General features: G+C 35.2%; 1 protein-coding gene and 4 non-coding genes across 5 annotated transcripts in view; 3 read left to right on the top strand and 2 right to left on the bottom strand.

Annotated features, from left to right (window-relative positions):
• The window catches only part of LOC147790680 (uncharacterized), a 41,137-nt gene extending 24,368 nt beyond the window's left edge, over positions 1-16,769 (top strand). The window contains exon 2 of the mRNA XM_087127640.1: positions 16,393-16,769. Within this exon, the coding sequence (XP_086983766.1) occupies positions 16,393-16,769 (377 nt within the window). The remainder of the gene's footprint in view (positions 1-16,392) is intronic.
• On the top strand, positions 2,066-2,138 carry TRNAA-UGC (transfer RNA alanine (anticodon UGC)). Its single transcript has one exon. It is a non-coding gene; the product is annotated as a tRNA-Ala (tRNA).
• TRNAA-AGC (transfer RNA alanine (anticodon AGC)) lies at positions 2,276-2,348 on the top strand. The gene has a single exon. It is a non-coding gene; the product is annotated as a tRNA-Ala (tRNA).
• TRNAQ-UUG (transfer RNA glutamine (anticodon UUG)) lies at positions 14,226-14,297 on the bottom strand. The gene has a single exon. It is a non-coding gene; the product is annotated as a tRNA-Gln (tRNA).
• A 1,593-nt stretch (positions 16,770-18,362) lies between the features above and the next one.
• On the bottom strand, positions 18,363-18,434 carry TRNAC-GCA (transfer RNA cysteine (anticodon GCA)). Its single transcript has one exon. It is a non-coding gene; the product is annotated as a tRNA-Cys (tRNA).
• Between the last annotated feature and the right edge of the window lie 2,708 nt (positions 18,435-21,142).

Below are 21,142 nucleotides of genomic sequence, written 5' to 3' on the forward strand. Positions count from 1 at the left end.
CATTAAAATAACACAAGTGAGACATATGTAAACTATGTTATTAATATTTTATTTCTATTACATCTTTCCTTATTTATGAAATAATGAGCGGAGATATTTTTCATTTTCACAATTACTGATGACGGGAGGTTTAAGATTTTTTAATGTAAGAATCGTGGGGATGTAGCTCAGATGGTAGAGCACTCGCTTCTGATGTGGAAAGTACGGAGATTGATACCTTGCATCTCCAAATGAATTGATCACTAATATATTATTTCTTTTCAATTTTTTCTTATTTACGACATAATGAGCAGGGATAGTTTTTCATGTCACTATTATTGATGACGAGACGTGTAGCTCAAATGGTAGACCGCTTGCTTTGCATGCGAGAGGTACGGGGATAGATACTACGCATCTCCAAAATAAAACTATCTATTATTAAATATATTATTGAAAATTATTTCTTTTCAAATTTTCCTTATTCATGACAGGTTGAGTAGCGATATTTCTTCATTTTCACTATTATTGATGATGAAAAATTTAGGGTTTTGTGAAGCAAAGAATTGTGGGGATGTAGCTTCGCTTAGCATAAGAGAGGTACGACTTAGCATTCGAGAGGTACGAGGATCGATACCTCGCATCTCGAAAAGAAACTATTTATTATTAATATTTTATTTCTATTCAATATTTCCTTATTTATGACATAATATGCAGAGATACTTTTTCATTTTCACAATTATTGATGAAGGGACGTTTAGGGTTTTCTGATGTAAGAATCGTAGGGATGTAGTTCAAATGGTAGAGCGTTCATTTCCCATGTGGAAAGTACGGGGATCAATACCTTGCATCTCCAGTTGAATCGATTACTAAATATATTATTTCTTTTCAATTTTTTCTTATTTAGGACATAATGAGCTCGGATAATTTTTCATTTTCACTATTACTGATGATGAGATGTTTAGGACTTTGTGACATAATAATTGTGGGGATATAGCTTAGATGGTAGAGCACTTGCTTTGCATGCAAGAGGTATGGGGATCAATACCTTTCATCTCTAGATTTTCTTCATTTTCACTATTATTGATGATGGGAATTTGAGGGTTTTATGATGCAACAATTGTGGGGATGTAGCTTATGATGGGAAATACGTTATTAATATTTTAACCTTTACTTATTTATGACATAATTAGCGGAGATATTTTTTCATTTTCACTAGAATTGATGACCTGACATTTACGGTTTTTTGATATAAGTATTGTGGGAATGTAGCTTAGATGGTAGATTGCTTGCTTAGCATGCAAGAGGTAAAGGGATCGGATCGATACCCCATATCTCCAAAAGAAACTATTCGTTATTATTATTTTATTGCTATTCAATTTTTCCTTATTTATGACATAATGAATAGCGTTATTTTTTTATTTTCACTATTATTGATGATGAGATGTTTAGGATTTTGTGACGTAAGAATCTTGAGGATACAGCTTAGATGGTAGAGCGTTTGCATCCCATGTGAGAATTACTGGGATCGATACCATGCATCAACAAAGGAAACGATTACTAAATATATTAGTTCTTTTAAATTTTTCCTTATTAATGACATAATGAGCGGGGATAGTTTTTCATTTTCAATATCATTGATGACGGAAAGTTTAGAGTTTTTTTATGTAAAATCGTGGGATTGTAGCATGCGAGAGATACGGGGATCGATACCTCGCATCTCCAAAAGAAACTATTCGTTATTACTATTTTATTTCTATTCAATATTTCCTTATTTATGACATAATGAGTAGCGATATTTTTCATTTTCACTATTATTCATGATGAGACGTTTAGGGTTTTGTGATGTAAAAATTGTGGAGATGTAGCTTAGATGGTAGAGCACTCGCTTTGCATGCGAGTTGTACGGGGATTGATAACCCGCATCTCCAAAAGAAAGTATTTAATTTGTTATTATATTTTTTCATTTTCACAATTATTGATGCCCCGCATCACCGAACAAAACTATTTGTTATTAATATTTTGATATTTTTTTTATTTTCACTATTATTGATGATGGGACATTTAGGGTTTATGATGTAAAAATCATGGGGATGTAGCTCAGATGGTAGAGCGCTCGCTTTGCATGCGAGAGGTACGGGGATCGATACCCTGCACCTCCAAAAATAGGACTATCTATTATTAAATATATTATTTCTTTTCAAATTTTCCTTATTCATGACATGTTGGGTAGCAATATTTCTTCATTTTCACTATTATTGATGACGGGAAATTCAGGGTTTTGTGATGCAAAAATTGTGGGGATGTAGCTCAGATGGTAGAGCGCTCGCTTAGCATGCGAGAGGTACGGGGATCGATACCCTGCATCTCCAAAAGAGAGAAATTATTTTTTTAAGTATTGAGTTAATTTAACGTTATGTATCCGTGGGTACGAGAGAAAAAAAAAAGATACTTATATAAGAATTATTATATCATTATAGATAAAAGAGAGTAATGTCCCACAAGCACATATAGAGAGAGGACTTATTGTAAGTAAAGTCCTCTATTGTAAGTAAAGAGGACTTATTGTAAGTAAAGTACAATAAGTAAAGTCCTCTATTGTAAGTAAAGAGGACTTATTGTAAGTAAAGTACAATAAGTAAAGTCCTCTATTGTAAGTAAAGAGGACTTATTGTAAGTAAAGTCCTCTATTGTAAGTAAAGAAAGCAATCTAGTAGTTATTATTGTAAGTAAAGTCCTCTATTGTAAGTAAAGAAAGCAATCTAGTAGTTATAAGTAAAGAGGACTTATTGTAAGTAAAGTACAATAAGTAAAGTCCTCTATTGTAAGTAAAGAAAGCAATCTAGTAGTTATAAGTAAAGAGGACTTATTGTAAGTAAAGTACAATAAGTAAAGTCCTCTATTGTAAGTAAAGAGGACTTATTGTAAGTAAAGTCCTCTATTGTAAGTAAAGAAAGCAATCTAGTAGTTATTATTGTAAGTAAAGTCCTCTATTGTAAGTAAAGAAAGCAATCTAGTAGTTATACTGCTACTTGTGAAGAGGGAATTTGATGAATTCCTCAAAAGATAAGAGCTTATAGGATGGCGGTAGATGCATATGACGAACTTCTTCACAATTGCAATATCTGACCAATGAATATTATTGTCATTTATAGCTTCTATCACAATACTATAAAATTTGGGGTCAAGGCCTATATGGGACTGAAAAGACATTCACCACACGCTTGTAAATTAAATTATATCTATCACTCTGAAATTTTCCACGGCAAACCTTCCAATAGCTTGCACTTCTTCATCATTGAAATCCTTAATTGGAACTAGATTTTAAGGCAAATCTTGTCCACGACTCACTTTTGAACACTTTTATAGATAGTTTCACAAACTTACTTTGCTCGTGAATACTTTGGAGTTCAATATTTATAGTTGGAGAACGCTATTCAAATTGATATGGTCGAATCTTACAACAAAGTCTAATTGAGCCTCACTCTATTAGGAGATAGCCTCGAATCAAATTCTTTAGTTTGGGCAATGGTTGCATTGTTTTCGTCAAACAACCGAGACTAGTGTATTACCAATAGTATAGACATTTTGTACGTGTATTTTCTTACATATTAACAATTGTATACAAATAATAATTAAATTTATGAGTAGAAGTTTGGATGTAGTTTTATTAAATAGGTACTTAAATTATATATAAAAATATATAAGATTTTTATTTTTTATTTTTTTTATATACATTTAGGAGAACAAAACAAAGACTTAAGAAGATGTCATTCCTGCCATGTTTTAATTTTTATTCTTTCTTATTTCTCGATTAAAAAAAAAAAAGTTATCCTCTCTCAAATATGGTTCGTTATTTGATTATTTTCTCTTGAGTGAATTTTAAGTGAAACACATTCTCTACCCAAGTAATTGCAAGATGCAAGCTTCACACCAAGAGGAATCAAAGTCCCAAGTATCACCAAGAGGAATCAAAGTCCCAAGTATCAACGTCCTTAAGTGTCAATTTTTATTCTCCATCTCAACATAAATTAAACTTATTTTCGTGAAGATATCTATTTATAAAAGCAAAATATCTCAGAGTCACGAAAATAAAAATGAGATATAGATACGAGACATAAATATGATACCAAATAGATATGATAACTGTAAGGATTAGATTTGATCGAGTTATTTGGATTAGATTTGATCGAGTTATTTGGATTAGATTTTATCTAGTTATTTGAATTAGATTTGATCGAGTTATTTGGATTAGATTTTATCTAGTTATTTGAATTAGATTTGATTTAGTCATTCTTCAATTGGATGAGAGATTTCTCCCGATTCTTCTGATCTTTCCAATTTTCTTTTTCTGTTCCTAACATTTTGGTATTAGAGTCATGCCCTAAACTAGTTAAAACTAGAAGCAGCAGTCTTCTACTTGTGTCATAATAAAAGTATGTCGATGGAGAGTCCACTTGTGCAGTCTGCTGGAGGAAGGAGTCAAGGTCGTGGAAGCTTTAGAGGCATAGGAAGGGGACGAGGCAGACAAACCTTCAACAAGGCCATAGTGGAGTGCTATAACTGTCACAAGCTAGGACATTTTCAATGGGAATGTCAAAGCAATACCAGACGAGGTAGACAAACCTTCAACAAGGCCATAGTAGAGTGCTATAACTGTCACAAGCTAGGACATTTTCAATAGGAATGTCAAAGCAAGGAGAATGAGACAAACTATGCAGAGAGTCAAGAAGAGATGTCGCTGAGGCTTACGTGAATATGAATAAGGCCAATAAAGAAGATATGTGGTTCCTTGACTTGGGATGTAGCAATCATATGTGTGGGAAGAAGAAATATTTTTTCAGATTTTGATGGAAGTTTCAGAGATTCAGTGAAGCTGGGCAACAACTCAAGCATGGTTGTAACCGGAAAGGGTAATGTACTGCTGGAAGTGAATGGAATCATAATGATAATCACAGGAGTATTCTATGTGCCAGACCTGAGGAACAATTTGTTGAGTATTGGTAAATTGCAAGCAAAGGGGTTATCTTTTTGTTTCAAAATGGAACATGCAAGGTGTTTCATCCTGAGAGAGGCTTAATCATGGAGACAAAGATGTCTTTGAATCGAATGTTCGTATTGCATGCTATATCTCAACCTGTAGCAGCCGTTCAAACTCAATTGAAACTTATGGGGAGAAGTGGTTCAAGGTCTCTGTCCTACACTCACCGCTCCAATTCCTATCGCCATAGTCAGAGAAGCAGAAGGGACCCAAGTTCTTCCCCCTATCATTCCACTACCAATTCCAGGAGAAGCAGCCGTTCAAGTTCCCTCAGCCGCCAACGTAGAAGTAGGTCTTCCTCGTTATCTCCTTTCCCCAAATCATCCAGTTCCAGTTCTAGTCGTGCATCCACTGATCGGAATCATTCCATAGAGAAGCATAAGAAAGAGGAAGAAGAGAAGAAAAGGCGTGAAACAGAGTTGAAGAAGTTAGAAGAAGATGCAGCTAGGAGGATGGAAGAACTAATTCAGAAGAATGTTGAAGAAAGGCTAAACTCTGAAGAAACTAAATTAGAAATACAGAGGCGAATAGAGGAAGGTCGCACGAAGTTGTTTGATGATGTTGATGTGCAGCTTGAGAAAGAGAAAGAAGCCGCTCTTACTGCTACAAGACAAAAAGAAGAACAAGCACGAAAAGAGAGAGAAGAGCTAGATAAAATGCTGGAAGAGAATAGAAGTGTTAGGCTATGAAGCCTGATACTTATTTATAACTTGGTCAACGGTTATATCCGGTAAAGCTATATTTAGTAAAGCTATATATAGTAAAGCTATATATGGTAAAGCTATATCTGGTAAAGCTATATATGGTAAATAGCTATATATAGTAGATGGCTAAATCTGGTAAAGCTATTTATAGTAAACTATACCATATATATATCTCGTTCGGTAGAGCTTTGAAAATGTACTTTTCTATTCTCTGTACTCTCTCTTGTTGTACATACCTGAAGTCATCAATACAAAATCCTTTTAGCCAGAGTTCTTGCAACTTTTCTATATCCTTTTTTTCTTTGTGTTCATCTAGATCGAGCGTGTGTGTTGTTGTGCGATCCTAACAACTGGTATTGATCCTAACAAGAAGAAGGGTAGAAAAAACACAGCGACGATTAGTTCTGGAGCTGCAGCGGAAGGAAGAAGAACAATATTGTGAGCCCAAGTTGATTTAGAGACAAAAAGAGGAGGCAGCTCAGAGAACTAAGCTAGATGATAAGAGTTTGAGTTATGTTTTGCTGGGAGTTAGTGAAGAGTCAAAAGCTTACAGACTCTATGATATAGAAACGGCAGATGAAAATAAGGATATAGAAGTCGCAGATGAAAATAATGATATAGAAGCGGCAGATGAAAATACTGCAGAGGAAAATATTTCATCTGGCTCTTTGGCTGAAGCAAGCTCTCCTAGCTCGAATAAGGCAAGGAATAAGAGACCACCAGTCTGGATGAGAGACTATGCAATAGGAGAAGTTTTTTTTTGTAAAGAAGATGATGAAGCTCAGCCATGTTTGCCCCTACTGAACCTGCAAACTTTGTAAACTTTAGAGAAGTATTGAAGAGTGAGAAATGGAGGCAAGCCAGGGATCTGGAGTTATAAACAGAAATGGCACATGGGAATTGATGAAGTTACCTAGTGGAAGTTTGGTATGAGATCGTAGATATAAACTGATTACTATTCGTGTTCGGTTGAAGGGAGGGATTGTTAGGATTAGATTTGATTGAGTTATTTGGATTAGATTTGATCTAGTTATTTGAATTAGATTTGATTTAGTCATTCTTCAATTGGATGAGAGATTTCTCCCAATTCTTCTGATCTTACCGTTTTCTTTTTCTTTTACTAACAGTAACATGTCATTCTTAAAAAACTAGGATACCGATGTGACAATGATACATTAATTAAAAAGAATTATTTCAAAAAATTTATCAATTTTATATTAGAAATAAATTCATATAAATAAGTTTATATATTTGTATACTTAAAAAAAAGCTTAATGTATGTTTCACTCTCAAAATATATTCAAAGTCAAGTGTCTAATACGATGGATTATAAATTTGTAATGTATCCATTGTATTAACAAGTGTTCAGTACATGCCCAACACGTGTCAGATTAGTGAACTTAAGTTATTCTCATGCTCTCTTTACACCCATTTAAAGTAGTTTGAAAACTAGCACGTCAAATATTATAATTGACTAACTACAACTTCAATTTTGTGCTTTAAGGATGGTTTTGACCCAAGAGAAATAAAATCCTTAATTTAGTACATGGTAGCAAGGATGGACATGAGAATGAGTTATTCTCATAGAGAAAGAGATTTAACGTTAAGTTATATCTCATATCCTCTCCTAACAAATTATTTAGTTTTATTTAGTATAATTTAGAAATATACGTCCATCAATACCAAAAAAATAAAATAAAATAAAATAAAATAAAATAAAATAGAATAGATTAAATTAGCCACTAACATAATTAAAAAAAAAAAACATAAAGAATGAATTGATTAAATTGGCTAATTGCTAACATAATTAAAAAAAAAATGTAACAAACACACCGAAGTAAGATTAGAAACACAAGTAAGAAAAAAAAAAGAAAAAAAAAAACACAAACAGCCAAAAAAATCAAGATTTGGAAAGTGTTAAACAGTTTTGATATATAGACATTTCAAGACCTTACTCGTGCAATTTTCCCATGAAATCTAACACTAGAGCATCATAAAAATTTAGAGAAATGATTGAAATTGATGTCATGTTCATATAGGTTGACTTTAATACAAAAGACAAATCAAACTTTGTTAAGGATAAATTGGGGACACCAGCCTAAGCTAATCAGGTAGGTGGCCTTACCATCCATATGGTTATATTTGATGTTGACTGTGCTCGTGGTTCTGCAACTGTGATATATATTGATATGTGTGAAATGTTTGTGAATCGATATGCTTATGATATGTTATAATATGTGAATTGTATGATAATACTTACGGTACCATGTGTTCAATGGTATATTTGAGATAGGATACGAGAAGGATGCACTAAACGTAATGTAACGATAGGAGTAAGACATGTTCATGAAACGTTATGGTTTGGTTACGTATCGAAGTGTTATGGGTATGACAGATTGATAACAACGATATGGTCACGATGGATTCATAAAACAATACGATTAGGTTATGGGTAGAAAGGGATAGGATTATGATAGATTGATAGAACGATAGCGTTAGGATACGTTCCTGTAACGTTAAGACTAAGGTACGTTCAGGTAACGACACAACTATGATATGTCTAAGGACGTTAAGGCTACGATAAATTAGGGAAGAATATAATCACGAAGTTTTTAGGACATGATATGATTATGATACGACATGTGAAGGACGGATATATATATCCAACAAGTGTCTAAGAGGGACGTGAGAATAAATTATTCTCGAGCTTTCTTTACATCGGTCAAAGAGTATTTGATAAGCTTTCAAAATGAAGGGTTTTCTCTTTTCTTCTTCCTTCTTTCTCCCTTTTCACGTTTATTTTTTTTTTTAAATAAAAAAAAAGTTTAATCTGAGAATGAAGAAGTTAGAAAGGAGAAAGAAATGAATGTAATAAAACTTTTCCGTCGGTAGGAATGGAAATGGTGAATGGGTCCTTGACGATAGTCGACCGCTATACTCTTGTTTTGGATGTAAGTGATGATTATCAGCAATATGAGTTGTGTCAATACCACACCGTTATCAAGAGGAAGTAAAGTAGAGTAGAATAGATCAAGCGATCCATTTGTTGAGAGTACTGTAAGAGGCACACAATTAAGAATGTTGGATATAACTACTCTTTCACATCTGAGGGATGAGTCTCAAAGATCCAACTACAATATCAAAGAAACTTCGGGTGGTAGCGATTGCTTGCATTGGTGTCTCCGTGGTATCCCAGACACATGTAACATGATTTTTCTTGCTCAAATATAGCTTCATTTCTCTTAAAAGTTCACTTTTGAGTAATCCTGGAAGGCTTCTTAATTTGCAGCCTCGGTGAAGATGATCACTCCGAGGTGGGTTTGTTAGTGATGATGCAATTATATAATCACGGTTTTATATCAATGGTTCCATTTATATCTATAAATGAAATTTGTGGTGTATTTTTTGGAAATTCAACAATAATCATCGGTTATTTGGTTACCATTCTAAAGAAATTCAACTTTCGACCTTTTGTGAATGCTCAAAGCTACTTGCAAAGTACTGTTGATTATGATCCATAATACTCACGGACTCGAAATTGAGGTTTGTTCATGTTTGGAAATGTGACAAACCAAAAGACAAGATGCTAATTAATATTGTTTGTGATTGTTGTTGTGAATTCTTCATCTTTGAATACATATTTTGGTTGGCTCATGAATTTTTCCATATTTTAAAAATATTATTTTTTTAGTTCGGGCCTAATTTCATAATAGGCTATTGAATCACAATATTGCAATATTTTACGTTACTTTTAAGATTAAAGGTCGATGAATAAAGTAATTATGGCAAGTTCTTTTTATTCATCTTATTTTAATCTAGCACATAAATGCTTCCTAATTATTTTATTTATTTTTTTATGAATTAGGTTATGAAGATCATTTGAATTATAAACGCTTTAATTCAAACAATATTTAATAACTAATCATTTTAATATTTATACTTAAATATACTAACAAGTACTAGTAACACTAGTCTCAATGACTTAAGAATACAACTATTATCTCAAACTATAAAGAATTTAATTCCAACCTATTCTAATGGACAAACGCTTTATTAGACTCTATTGTAAGATTTCACTTCATCAATTTAAGTAGCGTTCAACTACAACTATAAATATCAAATTCTTAAGTATTCATGAACAAAATTGGCCTAACAATGTCTCTTGGAACTATTTACCAAAGGTGTTAGACTGAGCCGTGTGGAAGGGTTGCCTTTAGATGCTTTAGTACCAATTAAGGATGTCAATATCCTAGTAGTGCAGAATGCAGGAAGGTTCGTAGTTGAAAAGAATAACGAGAATAGTGGACATCGTTTCATCTACAAGCGTGTGGTGAACGGTCTGGTTGGTATGACTAGAGAACGTCGTCCTCGCAGAATTTATATTATTGTGATAGAAGTTATAAATAACGATGATATTCCTTGGTCTTCTATTACAAAGGTGCAGAACTTTTAAAGAAGTTCTCGAGTTCCTTGTCCCCAAGTAGCAATACAACTACTAGAATGCTATCTCTACTTATAATAAAGCCCTCTCTCTCTCTCGAAATATATATGTGTTTGTGGATGTATTACTCTCTTTTATTAACTTTTTAGTTTTAAAATAAATTAATTTTTTAGTTTAAAATAAATTGATTTTTTAGTTTTAATTTTATTCCTAATAAATTAATTTTGATGTGGTGTTATGTATTTTAATAAAATTAATATTAACTTAATCAACAAAAATTTGTATTTTTTTTTTAAATTATAAGCAAAATTAATAAAAATACCATTGAACTTTGCACTTTATCTAAAAAAATACTCATAATTTTTTTAGAAGTTTCAATAATACACTTAATCTTTAAAAAAAAAATCTATAGAAACTATTAATTTGTTTTTTAAAAAAATACTGTTGAATTTTCAAAAAAAAAAAAAAAAAACTTCAAAACTACTTAATTTTCAAAAGTGTTTAAAAAAAGATAGATGGGAAAAAATTGAAGGTTGTTTAAAAAAACTACTTAATTTTCAAAAGTATAAGATCCTGAAAACATAACAAGAAGTAATATCGTAGCTTAAGGTCGCCATTAAGAACCTACTAGTAGGCTACTTACTAAGTTTTACTCACTCCATGTTTATCATTTTTTTTCAAGTAACTAAGAGTTGGTCGTGGATGAGAGCGGACTTTGGAGTGTGGGCCATGGACTAACCTCTGTTTTTAATCTAGTATTTTTTTGTTCTTCTTTTAAGTCTGCTTCTTATTTTGTGTTTGTAACGAGTATGTATATGTAACACCCAAAAAATGAAGGAAATTATCTCCCATAAGAATAAGCCACTCATGAAAGACCAAATGGATAGAAAAGAAAAAAATTAAAGCATTAAGCAAGAACAAAGGACTTAGTGAAGTCACTCGTGTACCCTAACAAGTGATTTCACGGAGTTAAAGGCCTTTTGAAAAGGATTGGAAACCAAAAAGTAAATCAAAAGGGCAAAAAAGTCATTTTATCAATTATAAAAAATCTTTCCGGATTTGTAATTCCTTATCTAGAAGGAATCTCAAGATAAAAAAAAAACAGGGAAAAATGTAAAAAAAGCCATGAGAAATTTGTAGAAAAATTTTGGATTTTTCAAAAAAAATAATAATAAAATATTCGGAAAGTGGTAAATTACCAAAAAAAACCCTAGAAGAATGGATAATTACAGAAATGCCACTCTAATTAGAATCAGAGCATCTACCGTGACTATCCGAGCAAAATCTTTCGAACTCAAATCTCAACCGTCGGATGTCCTCCAAAATTTGATATGATCTAGAACGAACACGCATGGATCATCACATCCAACGACTAGTATGCAAAGCCAAGGTCGATAAGGCCATGATCGGAGTTGATATCACCAAAAAATTATCCAGAAAGATCGATCTCTAAATAACGAAGATTCTGGAGCTCTCAATGTTGGTTTAAGCTCCTCCTATAAAGTCAGAAGTAGGAGCAACAATACGGAATAAGAATCGAGAAAGGTCGATCCCCCAATTGAAGGCAATAAACGTTTAGATTGTGTTTCTCCTACTCTCATATTTCTTCCAAATTCGAGGGCAATCCTCCACCATTTTTCTTCAACCTTCTAAATAACGAAGAATCTGGAGCTCTCAATGTCGGTTTAAGCTCCTCCTATAAAGTCTAAAGTAGGAGAAACAATATGGAATAAGAATCGAGAAAGGTCGATCCCCCAATCGAAGGCAATAGGCGTTTAGATTATGGGTCTCCTACTCTCAGATTTCTTCCAAATTCGAGAGCAATCCTCCACCATTTCTCTTCAATCTTATTCCTACCGTTTCTCAACAAGATTACCCACAAGTTCTATGAAAGAATAGAGTGCTGAAAGTGCCTAGAAACCATTCCCCCAATTCAATCCGCCATTGAAGAACTTCAAGAAAAACTTGAAAATCCAACCCGAGGATACATGATGACTCGTCGAGCAAGAATGATTCCAATCAGTTTCTGTACCTCCAAGGAATGCTTCCATAGAAGACCACGAAGAAAAATAACCTCGAGAGCGTGCCAAATTGAAGGAAATAGGTTTCAAAATTAAATTGGGGATAAGAGTCAAAATTCCTATCTACGATCTCTTTTACTTCAAATTAAGGATTCCTCTAGCTTCAGAGGAAGAAGTTGAGTAAACTTGATGAAGGAATCCAGAGCTGAAACGTCTTAGAATAAGCTACCCACGAGATAGAAAATCTGGCGTTTCGAGTGAGTTGCATATCGAGAACGACTTCTGGAAATTAAGGTCCTACACTCAAAGGCGTTCCTCCAAACCAATTCCTTGAGCCTGAAGATAGGATATGGAAGAGGTTCAATGAAGAAATAGGGCCTTGAAACCCGTAGAATAGGCTACCCAATAAGAAATCCTTTGTTTTATCTCCAGCGATAAATCAGATTTTGGATGAACTTTTGTAGCGAATATCTTAGGCTACGATCCACGAGAAGTTATCAAATAAATCCCAAGCCCTTTCTTGTATCATCCATCTTTAAGTTTCACGAAGAAATCGAGGAGAGAAACACTGTAAATGGGGCTGTATAGGCCGAGTTTCAGATGGCGGCGATGCGAAAAATGTGCATCTTCTTCCTGTTCAGAGAAAGAAAACGATGATACGGCCAGTTCAACAAAACTTTCCAAGTCAACTCAAAAGTTGACCTTTTCTCGGGTTTTCTCAGTAGATCTTATTTTATGAATTGTTGTATGAATCCTTTTCTTGAGAGGTTATATAAGGTAATGAAGTTTGAGAGTTATTGGAAAACTTTAGTTAGCGAAACCATGATATGGGAGAATATGCTCATCACGATCCATATGACTTTACCTTCTAGGATAACTAAAGTGATATCCCTAATAGATATGTTCCCTTGGTCTCTAATAGATACTACGTGCACAATATCATGCTGGGCTATTTCCTAAGAACTTTTAAGTTCCAAGCTTGACCCAAGACGTTATGCATAGAGGCCCCTATTTCTCTTTAGGTGGGATGCTATGGTATATGTACCATGAGCGCCTGCACCACGATTATGACAACGCCCTAAGAACTTTTAAGTTCCAAGCTTGACCCAAGACGTTATGCATAGAGGCCCCTATTTCTCTTTAGGTGGGATGCTATGGTATATGTACCATGAGCGTCTGCACCACGATTATGACAACGCCACCTGGGCTATTTCCTAAGAACTTTTAAGTGCCACCTGGGCTATTTCCTAAGAACACGATTATGACAACGCCACCTGGGCTATTTCCTAAGAACTTTTAAGTGCCACCTGGGCTATTTCCTAAGAACTTTTAAGTTCCAAGCTTGACCCAAGACGTTATGCATAGAGGCCCCTATTTCTCTTTAGGTGGGATGCTATGGTATATGTACCATGAGTGCCTGCACCACGATTATGACAACGCCACCTATGCACTCATGGGAAGTGGTAACAATGTTTTGTTTTAAAATGTCGTGTGTTGCCGTTCCTTATTTATGCACTCATGGGATGGGAAGTGGTAACAATGTTTTGTTTTAAAATGTGTGTGTTGCCGTTCCTTATTTATGCACTCATGGGATGGGAAGTGGTAACAATGTTTTGTTTTAAAATGTCGTGTGTTGCCGTTCCTTATTTATGCACTCATGGGATGGGAAGTGGTAACAATGTTTTGTTTTAAAATGTCGTGTGTTGCCGTTCCTTATTTATGCACTCATGGGATGGGAAGTGGTAACAATGTTTTGTTTTAAAATGTCGTGTGTTGCCGTTCCTTATTTATGCACTCATGGGATATGTCGTGTGTTGCCGTTCCTTATTTATGCACTCATGGGATGGGAAGTGGTAACAATGTTTTGTTTTAAAATGTCGTGTGTTGTCGTTCCTTATTTATGCACTCATGGGATGGGAAGTGGTAACAATGTTTTGTTTTAAAATGTCGTGTGTTACAACGCCACCTATGCACTCATGGGAAGTGGTAACAATGTTTTGTTTTAAAATGTCTTGTGTTGTTGTTCCTTATTCAGTGTTTTAAGGTCCTACCGTGAGTTGAACCCAGGTCGTTGGATTCAAAGTCCAAAGTGCTAACCACTACACCATAGAACCCCTTGTAAAAATTTATTTTGGAATGGTTTTCCTATTTTATGCCGATTCCACAAGAAGGGAGATCCTATCAGGAGTCAAACTCAAGTTATTGGATTTAAAGTTCTAGAGCTGTTTTATCTAACTCGTTGTGATCTTGAGCACCTTTAGAGTGGTTGCAGAAGTAACCCTCCGGTGTTGATTGAAGCTCTTGGAGAACATGTAATTTTATATATTTCTTATAGTTAATTTATATATTGTTGTATATTACAAACAAATTGAAATAATACTTTACATCCCCGTCTTTCTTTCTTCCGTGCAAAACTTAACATGAAAACTATATTATTTCAATATTCACTCGAGAAACAAGGGGTGAAAACTATATTATTTCAAACCCTCCATTATTGCTTCTACTTTGCGTGAAAATGCTTCCACTAAATCATGTTACTAAATCATAAGTTTCTTAAATTAAGTTAACTTAAAAGTTTAACCCCTAATCTTTTTTAGAATGTTTAGCTGTGTGTCTAGTTGATCTCTAAATGCTTAGAAGTATCTCATAAGACTTCTATTTAAGGAACTTTTCACTATAAAAGATGTAAGACTTCAGGTTTATTATTAAGAAATTTCAAATGAGTGATTTGATATATCACAGAGGACAAAATATTTATTTGTTTCAAATATCTTACGTTGACCATTCTTTTTCGTCAAGTATTTTGAATATTATCATTGTGAATTACTAATGGCATTAGATTGAATCTCATTAATAACAATATCCCAAAACTCAGGTAAAGATGACATCAAAATTAATACTTTAATTTCATCTTCAAAATTTATTTCCACTTAACTCAGTTGACTAATAATCATAATAGTCACCCGTGCACAAATATTTACAACCTTAAAATGTAAAATTATTAGGAGTACAAGAAAAAAGTGTTTAAAAATATAGGAAAAAAAAATAGTAGGAATTGGTCAAAGTCAACATCCATCGATCACTTATGAAACAACACAACACATAAGAGGGTAACATTTTTTCATTTCTCTACTATATTAGGCCCTTTGGTTTATTGGCTTTACAAGATGGAGACATGAAGTTTTCTATGTTCCAAATAAATTTGGTGGATTGTTTTCTGGTTAGCATCGGTACCATCAAACCTTATTTATTTCTTTGAAATGTTTGAGTTTACAATTTACATGTTTTCATTTTTCTACTTTGTCTTCTTGCATTTCGAAATGAAGCAAAATTAGTCTGAGTGTTTTAGGAAGATTGTTATAATTCTAATTTTTAACTAAAAAAAAAAAATAGTCTCGTTGTCACGCTTAAAACTACCCTATAGGTATAATCGACCTATTATCCTTCCCCCAATAGGAGCAAAAGGCAACGTTACTATGTGAAACTAGTTTCATGTCATTTATTCAACAATAAGGGTGTTAGCATGCATTTGGAAATGAACCCATATTTAAAAAATTTATATAAAATAGAAAAGAATTGTTATCTCAACTTCACCCAAGACCTATGGCCCGACTCCCAACATGGAAGGGATAATCTAGAGAATCATTCCAAGAACCCTAACAGATGGGTTACAAACTCACATTTCGGTGGGTTCTCCAAGCACGGATTGCAAGTTAAAAGAGAGGTTGAAAACAAAGTAAAATTGTTAAGGATAGTTGATCGTTCATTATAAGGCAAATATCTAGATATTTGCCTTACATTACGGGTTACCATATTTGCCATTTTATTAAAGGCAAATATATTGTATTCATTTATTATTCTTTCCTTTTATAGCTATTTCCATATTATTTGTATTTTACCATATTTCTGTATTCTGTAAATGATTATAAATAAGAGAACTCTCACCACCATTTAGGTGTGGTGGATTCAGCAAACATTCACATGGTATCAGAGCCCTTTCGGTTTAACAACTTGATCCTGTCTTCTCTATGGCTTCTGAATCTTCTTATCATCTTCTTCTTTTCAATACTCTAATCCATATGATCACCATCAAACTTTCTTCCTCCAATTATCTTCTCTGGAAAAGCCAACTTCTCCCTCTCCTTGAGAGTCAAGACATGCTGGGCTATGTCGATGGAACTATGGTTCCACCACCTCGCTTTGAACCAGAAACCTCCTCTTCCTCCTCAACACTCAACCCCAAATATTTGGCATGGAGAGCAGCCGATCAACGACTTCTCTGTCTCCTGCTTTCCTCTCTCACTGAGGAAGCCATGGCTATTGTCGTTGGTCTATCTACTGCACGTGATGTTTGGCATGCGTTGGAAACTATGTTCAGCCATCAGTCGAAAGCTCGTGAACTGAGACTCAAGGATGACTTGCAGTTGATGAAACGTGGCACCAAACCTGTTGCTGAGTATGCCCGTGCCTTCAAAAAAATTTGTGACCAACTTCATGCCATTGGCAGACCCGTCGAGAACATTGATAAAGTGCACTGGTTACTTCGTGGACTCGGCACCGAATTTTTAGCGTTTTCTACTGCTTAGATGGCTCTCACGCCTATCCCCTGTTTTGCAGATTTAGTCTCTAAAGTTGAAAGTTTTGAGTTGTTCTAGCGCTCCCTTGAGTCCTCTGACACCACTCCTACAGCATTCACAGCCACTAATCGTGGTCGCACCCATGGAAGCCACCCTACTTCCTTTACCAACCAGTGAGGTCGTTCTTATTCTCACAAAAACAACTCTTCTAATCGAGGACGAACCCACTCAAGTCAGGGTCGTCGACCACCTCACTGCCAAATATGTCGCAAAGAGGACCATTATGCTGACCGTTGCAACCAACGGTATGTTCGACCTGATTCTTCTCATGCTCACCTTGCTGAAGCCTTTAACACGTCATGTTCTATTGCTGGACCCGATGCTGCTGATTGGTTTCTTGACACTGAAGCTTCACCCACTCCTGATGGTCTCTTTATTAGTCAATTAAAATATGATCGAGATATTCTTACTCGTGCTCAGTTGCTCGATAGCAAACCAGTTCACACTCCCATGGTTGTTTCTCAACACCTAACTGCTGATGGTTCTCCTTTCTCTGATCCTACTCTCTATAGATCTCTTGTTGGCGCCCTTCAGTACTTGACTATTACGCGTCCACTATCAATTCTGTCAGTCAATTCTTGCATGCCTCTACTGCAGATCACTTTCTTGCTGTCAAACTTATTCTTCGCTATGTCAAAGGTACACTCCACTTTGGTCTTACCTTTCGTCCATCCACTGTTCCTAGTACGCTAGTCGCTTATTCGGATGCTAACTGGGCTGGTTGTCCCGATACTCGTCGTTCTACATCCGGCTATTCTATTTACCTTGGTAACAATCTCGTTTCTTGGAGTGCCAAAAAGCAACCTACTGTCTCACGCTCCAGCTGTGAATCTGAGTATCGTGCTCTTGCCACAACTGCTGCTGAACTTCTTTGGGTTACGCATCTTTTGCATGACCTCAAGGTCCCTATCTCACAGCAGCCCTTACTCTTATGTGACAACAAAAGTGCTATTTTTTTGAGCTCTAATCCCGTTTCTCACAAGCGGGACAAACATGTTGAACTAGATTATCATTTCCTTCGAGAACTTGTTATCGCTGGCAAACTTCGCACACAATATGTACCCTCTCATCTCCAAGTTGCTGACATCTTCACAAAGAGTATTTCTCGACCTCTCTTTGAATTTTTCAGATCCAAGCTTCACGTTCGTTCAAATCCGACGCTCAACTTGCGGGGGGGTGTTAAGGATAGTTGACCGTTCATTATAAGGCAAATATCTAGATATTTGCCTTACATTACGGGTTACCATATTTGCCATTTTATTAAAGGCAAATATATTGTATTCATTTATTATTCTTTCTTTTTATAGCTATTTCCATATTATTTGTATTTTACCATATTTCTGTATTTTGTAAATGATTATAAATAAGAGAACTCTCACCACCATTTAGGTATGGTGGATTCAGCAAACATTCACAAAAATGATAAAAGGGCCCAACCAAATTCAAATCATATTTCTGTATTCTGTAAATGATTATAAATAAGAGAACTCTCACCACCATTTAGGGGTGGTGGATTCAACAAACATTCACAAAAATGTTAAAAGGGCCCAACCAAATTCGAATGGGTGACCTCTTGATCTGCAGTCAAATGCTTTACCACTGAGCTATGGACCCATTTTGCATGATTTCAACCTGAGTGACCCCTTCTATAGAGTGTCAGTCTAAAAGTGTAAAAAGTGTCTCTCCAAAATAAAAGGGCCCAACCAAGTTCAAATGGGTGACCGGTCAAATTCTCTACCACTGAGCCATGGATTCATTTTGTAGAATTTTAACCTTAGTGACCCCTTAGACATAGTGTCGGTCCAAAAAGTGTAACAAATTTCTATCCAAGATAGAAGGGCCTGTTAGGATCGCACAACAACGCACACGCTCGATCTAGATGAACACAAAGAACAGGATAGAGAAAAGTGCAAGGCGAACTCTGGCTAAAAGAATTTTTCTATTGATGACTTCACGTATGTACAGTAAGAGAGAATTACAGAGAATAGAAAGTACTTTTCAAAGCTGATGGTATATATATATATAGTTCAGTTTACTATATATAGGTTTACCAGATTTAACCATCTACTATATATAGCCATTTACTATATATAGCTTTACTCGATTTAACCATCTACTATATATAGCTATTTACCATATATAGGTTTACTGGATATAGTTTTACCAAATATAGCTGTACCGGATATAGTTTTACCAAATATAGCTTTACCGAATATAACCGTTGACCAAGCTATAAATAAGCCGCAGGCTCCATAACCTAACAATTCTCCCACTTGGAAACTGATCTAGTCAACCAAGAATTTCATTTTCAAATGACCATGAGCATCTTCATGGTCTTCATGGCACCATATCAATTGAGGCTTTGCACAACCTCAATATTCCAAAATCAACACATTTTGTCAACATGTTTGCTGGATTCTTTGCACCCTCTATCTTCTCCAAACACATCACCATCTTTCACTAACCTGCAAGTGAAATGGTATCGTCTTATGTGTTTTCTCTTTTAATGATAGACCGGGTTCCTTCGCCAACTGTATGACACTATGACTATTTCTGTTAAGAATCTTCAAGCTGCTTCTTGCCCATTCTTCCAGATAGTCAGTCATCCATATTGTCTTCTTTCCAGCTTCAACTATTGCCACATACTCAATGTCAGTACAACGCATTTTTGAAGCCTAGACGTCCCATCATCCATGGCTTGCTCCTACTTGGTTGTATCCTCCAACTGTAGGGTCTCATCAAAGGGTTGTGGTTCCCTTTCATCAGCAACAGATAGTGTAATGAAGGTACATACATATCTGGTACTCTGATAGTAAAGGATGATCTTCTCAACACCAGTTCAAGTGTCAGTTGCTCCACTGCTGATTCCTCCGCAACAACCTCAGAAGTTTGTTGAGTATCTTCTACAAGATCACTTGGTGATTTTCTCCGCAACTCAACCTCAACTCCCACTTGCTTTGTTGTCTTGGAACCTTGCTCCACATCTGGTTCCTCAGCAGTGGTCTCAGGAGTTTCTTGAGTATCTGCTACAACATCACTAGGTGAGTTTCCTTGCAACTCAAGCTCAACTCCCACTATCTTCGTGGTCTTGAAACCGTGCTCCACATCTGGTTCCATTTCCAATCGCACTTTCTTCAATTCTCTGGCGGTCCTTGTGAAGCTAACTCGTTTTTGCTTGCTCATAACGTAGTTCTCACAATGACCCACATCAACAGATTTCAGACCTTCTAAAACTCCTTTCGCAGCCAGCCTCTTCATTCCTTTCGCGCTCATAGGTTCAAGTCTATTGTGCTGTAGACTTGAATTTGAAGCACTCTCAGCAACAACAGCTATGTTCATACACCCTGCAGTGGTGTATAAGGTTCCAGATTTTGAGCCACGTGCTACCACCGTAGCACCCTTCATAATCTTCCACGAACTCTTCCCTAACTTTGTTGCATAACCTGTGCTGTCCAACTGACCAATAGAGATCAGGAATATATCTGACATCCTTTAATGTCCACTGATTTCCTGCTGGAGTTTTTATGCAAACATCTCCTTTTCCTTTAATCTCCAAATCTTTGTTGTCGGCAAGATACACCTTCTCGAAATTTCCAGACTTGAAATTCCAGAACAACTCTTTATTTGGAGACGAATGAAAAGATGCACATGAATCCAAAATCCAGGATTCAATCGAACTGTCCACGCTGAGGATTAGAGCATCCCCAATGTCTTCTGCTGAATTTATAGAATCATCACATCTCCAAATTTGTGATTCTTCTTTCTCTTTGGTCTTGTACAACCTATCCGAAAGTGACCTTTTTCTCCACAATTCCAACACGTTACGTTTGTTCTATTTGGAGATTTTTCTCGGTTCTTTGATTTTGATCGCCCTTCTAGAAAATAAAAATAACTTCTATTCTTTTTTCTTCTCTCTACAGTAATTCTATTCTTTTTTCTTCTCTCTCTACCGTATGTAACTTCTAGAAAATAAAAATAACTTCTATTCTTTTTTCTTCTCTCTATTGTAATTCTATTATTTTTTCTTCTCTCTACAGTAATTAACTTCTATTCTTTAATTAACTTCTATTCTTTTTTCTTCTCTCTACAGTAATTATCGCAAACCCTATGTAAATAATTTAACAGCGGTCTAGATCTAAAAGATATAATAATAATTGCTCATGGATTTCATTAACAAAGAAAATAAATGAAATAATGATGATACATTCCATAAACAACTTAATATATTGTCATTAATAAGGGCATTTGGTCTAGTGGTATGATTCTTGCTTTGGGTGCAAGAGGTCTTGAGTTCGATTCTTGAAATGCCCCTCCAAAAGAAA

Source organism: Cucurbita pepo, chromosome 10, assembly GCF_057944985.1.
Source record: "Cucurbita pepo subsp. pepo isolate OVF chromosome 10, ASM5794498v1, whole genome shotgun sequence".
NCBI classification, from domain to species: domain Eukaryota; kingdom Viridiplantae; phylum Streptophyta; class Magnoliopsida; order Cucurbitales; family Cucurbitaceae; genus Cucurbita; species Cucurbita pepo.